At 49.1% G+C, this 6923-nt stretch overlaps 1 protein-coding gene across 1 annotated transcript; it reads left to right on the top strand.

Moving 5' to 3' along the window:
- Positions 1–316: 316 nt before the first annotated feature.
- Positions 317–1333, top strand: LOC138650969 (solute carrier family 25 member 44-like). Its single transcript, XM_069740899.1, has 2 exons — positions 317–938; positions 1056–1333. The coding sequence occupies exons 1-2, from the start codon at positions 317–319 to the stop codon at positions 1331–1333; spliced, it is 900 nt and encodes a 299-aa protein (XP_069597000.1).
- Positions 1334–6923: the final 5590 nt, after the last annotated feature.

The following is a 6923-nucleotide window of genomic DNA, read 5'->3' on the forward strand; positions in this document are numbered from 1 at the left end:
TAATTAAATACAGGAGATGCCCGGGTTATACCAGCTGTACATATATAATTATATACAGGAGATGCCCGGGTTATACCAGCTGTACATATATAATTACAGTATATACAGGAGATGCCCAGGTTATACCAGCTGTACATATATCATTATATGCAGGAGATGCCCGGGTTATACGAGCTGTACGTATATAATTATATACAGGAGATGTCCAGGTTATATACCAGCTGTACATATATAATTATATACAGGAGATGCCTAGGTTATAGCGGCTGTATGTTGCTCTCTCAGCAGGTGGAGGTGACTTCTTCCCCTGGGAGACATGGAGGACAAGAGGAACATCCAGATCATAGAGTGGGAGTATCTGGACAAGAAGAAGTTCTATGTGTTTGGGGTGCGTATGACCATGATGATCTGGGTCAGCGTTTACCCCTTCACTCTGATCCGGACACGGCTTCAGGTCCAGAAGGGGAAGAATCTGTACAATGGAACATTTGATGCCTTTGTGAAGATCCAGCGGTCAGGCGGAGCTGCCGGACTTTACCGTGGATTCCTGGTGAATACCTTCACACTGAACTCCGGCCAGTGCTATGTCACCACCTACGAAGTGACCCGCAAATACGTCTCTCAGTATAGCAGCAGCAACACGGTGAAGTCGCTGGTGGCAGGAGGCTCAGCGTCGCTGGTGACTCAGAGCATTACTGTACCCATCGACGTCATTTCCCAGCACCTCATGATGCAACGGGTGGGGGAGAGTATGGGCCGATTCCGCGTACGAGCCAACGACCAGAAACAAGCCGTTATGTTCGGACAGACCAAGGACATCATCCTGCAAATCTTCAAGGCTGTTAGTCTGAAGGGCTTCTACCAAAGATATGTGGCCTCACTGCTCACATACATCCCCAACAGCGCCGTCTGGTGGCCATTCTATCACTTCTACACAGGTAGGTCCTTAATACATGCTAGAGAGCAATGGTGACATCATGGAGAATACCGCCTATCTAGTCACTTGAGGTGGTGGGGGAGGGGACCACCAACAATAGGTGATAAATTTCCTGCAGGCTCCAACCATTTACTAGAAACAACCCTCAAGGAAACAGCCCTGCAGGCACTGATCATCTACAGGAGACAATCATATACTGCAAACTCCCCAAGGGGAAGCCCATCTACTGATAAGGCCCTCAAGAGACGACCATCTACCGGAAACTTCCAGTGGGACATGACCATCTACTGGAAACTCCCCGAGGGGAAGACCATCTACTGGAAACTCCCAGCGGGACATGACCATCTACACAAAACTCTGTGGGACACGGCCAGCTACCAGAAACTGCCAGGGTGACATGACCATCTCCTGGAAACTCCCCACTGTGACAGGACCATCTACCAGAAACTGCCATGGTGACATGACCATCTATGGTAAACTTTCACTGTGACACGACCGTCTACAAAAAACTCCCAGCGGAACACGACCATCTACCAGAAACTGCCACCGTGCCATGACCATCTAGTAGAAACTGCTAGGGTGACTTGACCATCTACCAGAAACTGCCAACCGGACATGACCATCTACTGGAAGCTCCCAGCGGGACACGATCAGCTACCGGAAACTCACCGAGGGGATGACCATCTACCGTAAACCCCCAGTGGGACACAACCATCTACTGGAACCTTTCAGCAGGACACGACCATCTACTGGAAACTGCCAGGGTGACACGACCATCTCCTGGAAACTACTACCAGGACACGACCATCTATCAGAAATTGCAAAGGTGACACGACCATCTATTGGAAAACCCCAGTGGGACACGACCCTCTACTGGAAACTGCAAGGGTGACATGACCATCTATTGGAAAACCCCAGTGGGACACGATCGTCTATCAGAAACTACAAGGGTGACACGACAATCTACTGGAAAACCCCAGTGGGACACGACCATCTACCGGAAACTGCAAGGGTGACATGACCATCTACTGCAAACTCCCAGCGGAACGGACATGACCATCTACCACAAACTTCTAGTGGGACACGACCATCTATCTACTGGAAACTCCCAGATAGGAAGACCCTTTACAGGAAACTGCCAGGGGACACGACCATTTACTGAAACTTCCCATTGGAGACTATCATCTGCCAGAAACTCAATGCAGGGCATGACCATCTACCAGAACGGCCCCGCGGGAACTGACAGTCTACCAAAAGGCTTAGCAGGAGTTGACCATAGCTTCACTGGAAGGCGATTAGCACATACACTGCATAGCATGGTGCTATATAGTCACACATTGCATTTCTTCCCCAAACTGTGGTGCTCGGCAAGGCAATGCTGCCCCGTCTCCACATCTGGCAGTCCTGTATGCTCTCACCCTAGGGGCCCATACACACAGCACTAATTTACGGTCTGGGTGTTACACACACATTGTGCTCAGACCATGAGTCGAATTGGCGATGTGGCTGCAGCCATAAACAGACGACATGTCCTGTTGCCTAGCAACAGGTGCCACCGTTACTGGGTGACCTCCCTGGGTCTCTCGGCACCACATACAGGCTGCGGTTACATCTGAGGCTGCTGACCAATGTCATCGTGTTCCACAATCTCGTTATAAAAGATTTTCTATCATTAATGAGTGATGTGTCGTTCGTGAACGAGCCGATACAAAGAGCCATCTCCCTGCTGTGAATGAAAGAAGTCAGCTCTGCAGTGTGAGTGAGCCTTTTTTTTTCCTTTCTTGGCTGGCCCCTGCAGCTTATCAGACTGTGACTCATGTGGGAGGAGCAGTGAGGAGAGAATTAGCTGTGGACTGTTTGTGAGTACTGGAGAAATGGTGTGGACAAGCACAGGACAGGGTGGATGGGAAAAGAAAAACAAGGGCTTCCTAATGTTAACCCTTAAGTGCCCCCAGACTGCAATCATTAGTTTTACACTATTCTTCAGTGCTGGAGTCAGGATCTGAGTTACCTTAGTCCCAAATAAAGATATACTTTACTGGCCTCATCCATGGCATATACTGTATATAGTGTGTATAGGAGGAGGGAGTCAGCAGATTGTTTGGTATCATAGTATTAGTCAGGACTGAGGAGGATTCAGGACAGGAACATACAGGGAGGAGGATGGACGGCGTCACTTGTTACTTCTGAGGGTAATAAGTAATATAAAGTGATTTTAGGCGGAACCTGTGGTGAGATCTAGTACAGCTCCAATGATTATATAGAGTTACGCTGGTTTCACACTTGCATTTTTCGCAATCTGTGTGACAATGGATGCACACAGATCCGTTTACATCTCCATTAAAGTTGAGCGACTTTTACTTTTTTAGGATTGAGTCGGGTTTTGCGGGTCGGGTGAAATCGGTTGATTATTTCAAAAAGTCGGGGGCCGACCGAAAAACGAAACCCAATGCAAGTCAATGGGGAGTCAAAGTCGGCAGTGAGTGGAAGACAGGAAAATACCTGCAGTGCCCATATTAATGCCAAAAACATCAATTCTTATTTCTTAAGCTTGTCAATCTTAATTTACTTTATAATAATAGTTAGGCATTGAAAACAGGGGGTCATTTGGCTAAAGTTGTGGGGGGGGGTAGGGCTGGCTCAAGATTTTCATGGGCCTCGGAAATGCGGAATACGTCATGGCGGTGAAGTTGGGAGAGGTATGTATTTCAACTTTGCAAATGCTGTGATCCTGAGAAAGCAGGGGGGGCCCACTCGTTGGCACTTGGCACCAGCACAGGGCCCCTCATAGTATGGCGGTGTGTTTGATGGCGGGTGGCGCCTCCCACTGCCAGAGACACTTTTGCAAACTATGAGGGGCCCTGTGCCAGTGACGTCGCCAACGAGTATGCCCCCCACCTGATAAAGGAACCTGCACCTTCCTCTTTGAAGGGGAACCTGACTTTCAGCAGGGTCAGATTCAGGCTGTGTAGAGTGCAAGGGGAATGTAGTGGTCTGGGTCAATGTACCAGCAGACTCATCTAGCAGTGGCTGGGCAATGGGCAGGATGAGGAGGAAACACAGATATAGGCCCAAATAATAAAGTAGGCTAAATGCAGTTCAAAATTGGTAACAGGACTAAACAGGCGGCATAACTTTGTTCAGTGGAGGACAACTGTAATGAGTGGTGCAGACACAGTTAGTAGGCCCAAAATAAAAAAGTAGGCTAAAAGCAGTTCAAAATTGGTAACGGGACTAAACAGGCGGCATTGCTTTGTTCAGTGGAGGACAACTGTAATGAGTGGCGCAGACACAGTTTGCAGGCCCACAATAAAAAAGTAGGCTAAATGCAGTTCAAAATTGGTAACAGGACTAAACAGGCGGCATTGCTTTGTTCAGTGGAGGACAACTGTAATGAGTGGCGCAGACACGGTTAGTAGGCCCAAATACAAACATAGGCTAAAAGCAGTTCAAAATTGGTAACAGGACTAAACAGGCGGCATAGCTAGGTACCGGGGTGGGCTCCTCTGCTGAGTAGCAGACAGTGGTAGTAGGCGCATAGTATTAACTGGTCTGAATGGAGGCCAGGGCCCCTGTATATTTTAACTATCATCTATCATTTCAACAAATTTGTATTGGCAGTGCCATTGAAGGATTTAACAGCACAGACTACACAGTGGTGGAGCAGGGAGAGGTAAGTATTGCAAGTGGTAGAGCACTGTTCGAGCTGGGGGGAACACTCTCTCGTGGGCGGCGGTACTGGCACAGGGCCCCTCATATTACAACAGTGTGTCTGACATTGGTTGCGCACCACCACCGTCAGTGACACTTCATTGTACTATGAAGGACCATGTGCCTGTGCCGTCACCCAAGAGTGGGCGCAACCACCTGTCCAGGCAAACGGCACTCGCACGGGTGCTTGCGCCAGGTGGTGACCACGGCCCTGTGGGGGGAGTCTGCCCATTTAGGGAGGTATAAAAATGGCCTATGGTGAACATTCAGCAGCTGCAAATGGTGGAATTGGAGAAGTCATTAAGAGGAGGCCAAAAAAAGACATTTTGCAGGCAAGCTATATGTCAGCAGGAGAAGGTTGGGCAATATAATTTGAAATCCATGATTGGTTCATTTTAATGAAGGTTAGATCTTCAACATTCTGGGTAGCCAGGTGTGTCCTTTTTTCGGTCAGTATTGAACCAGCAGCACTGAAGACTCTTTCTGATAGCTCACTAGAAGCAGGACAAGCGAGCTCCTGTAATGCATAATCTGCCAATTCAGACCAGGTGTCTATTTTAGATGCCAATTAATCAAAGGGGAATGACCTGTGAGGGAGAAAATTGATAAGGGAGGAAAAGTAGTTTGTAACCATACTGGACAAATGTTGTCTCCTGTCACTTTGAATTGATGCAGTGGCAGAAAGTGGCTGGAAGATATATGAAAAAATACAAGGACCATAGTACAATTTTAATCTCTCTACAATGATCTCAGGAAAAGTATGGCAGCAATAAAAAGGACTGCTGCACATAAAAGTGTGGACAAATAAACAAGATAATTGCAGAAAGGAGCAACAGGATTTTTGCTTTTAAAAAAGCAGTTGGTTTGCACAGCGGCGTGCAAACAGCAATGCAGCTATCAGGGAGCCTTATAAGGCAGCCTAATAAGCTACAGAGCTGATGCACAAAAATACCGTATTTTTCGGACTAAAATACGCACTTTTTCCCCCCCAAAAAAGGGAAAATGGGGGGTGCGTCTAATAGTCGCAATGCAGGCTTACCTAGGTGGCAGAGGTGCGGTGGCAGAGGTCCGGTGGCAGAGGTGCGGTTGCGGGGGTGTGGCGGCAGAGGAGGCGCAGTAAGCGGAATCCCTTTACCCGGTATGGTGATGCAGCAGGCCCGGTATGCAGCAGAGCCGGGTGAATCCTCTTGTTATCGGTGGTGGCGGCCATTTTCCGGAGGCCGCGCGTGCGCAGATGGAGCGCTCTGCTTCCCGGGGCTTCAGGAAAATGGCCGCCGCGATCTCCATCTGCGCACGCGCGGCCTCCCGCGGCCATTTTCCTGAAGCCCCGGGAGCAGAGCGCTTCATCTGCACACGCGCGGCCTCAGGAAGATGGCCGCGCCCACCGATAACAAGAGGATTCACCCGGCTCTGCTGCATACCGGGTCTGCTGCATCACCATACCGGGGAAAGGGACCCCGCTTACTGCACCTCCTCTGCCGCCACACCCCCGCCACCGCACCTCTGCCACCGGACCTCTGCCACCTCACCTCTGCCACCTAGGTAAGCCTGCATGGTACGCCAGGGACCCCTCTCACGCCATACCTCTCACTGCACCTCCTGATCCCAGCACCTCCTGATCCCAGCACCTCCTGATCCCAGCACCTCCTGATCCCAGCACCTCCTGATCCCAGCACCTCCTGATTCCAGCACCTTCTCATCCCAGCACCTTCTCATCCCAGCACCTCCTCATCCCAGCATCACCCCACCTCTGCCGACACCTTGCCTCCTGTGACCCTGCTCTGCCACCACCATAAGATACTGTAAATTCGGACAATAAGATGGACCCCCATGTTATAAAAAATCTTTTTTTCTGCAATTTTCACCCCAAATTTGGGGTGCGTCTTATGGTCCGGTGCGTCTTATAGTCCGAAAAATACGGTATACAGTTAGGGCCAGAAATATTTGGACAGTGACACAAGTTTTGGTATTTTAGCTGTTTACAAAAACATGTTCAGAAATACAGTTATATATATAATATGGGCTGAAAGTGCACACTCCCAGCTGCAATATGATAGTTTCCACATCCAAATTGGAGAAAGGGTTTAGGAATCATAGCTCTGTAGTGCATAGCGTCCTCTTTTTCAAGGGACCAAAAGTAATTGGACAATGGACTCTAAGGGCTGCAATTAACTCTGAAGGCGTCTCCCTCGTTAACCTGTAATCAATGAAGTAGTTAAAAGGTCAGGGGTGGATTCCAGGTGTGTGGTTTTGCATTTGGAAGCTGTTGCTGTGA

This window comes from Ranitomeya imitator, chromosome 1 (genome assembly GCF_032444005.1).
Source record: "Ranitomeya imitator isolate aRanImi1 chromosome 1, aRanImi1.pri, whole genome shotgun sequence".
NCBI classification, from domain to species: Eukaryota; Metazoa; Chordata; class Amphibia; order Anura; family Dendrobatidae; genus Ranitomeya; species Ranitomeya imitator.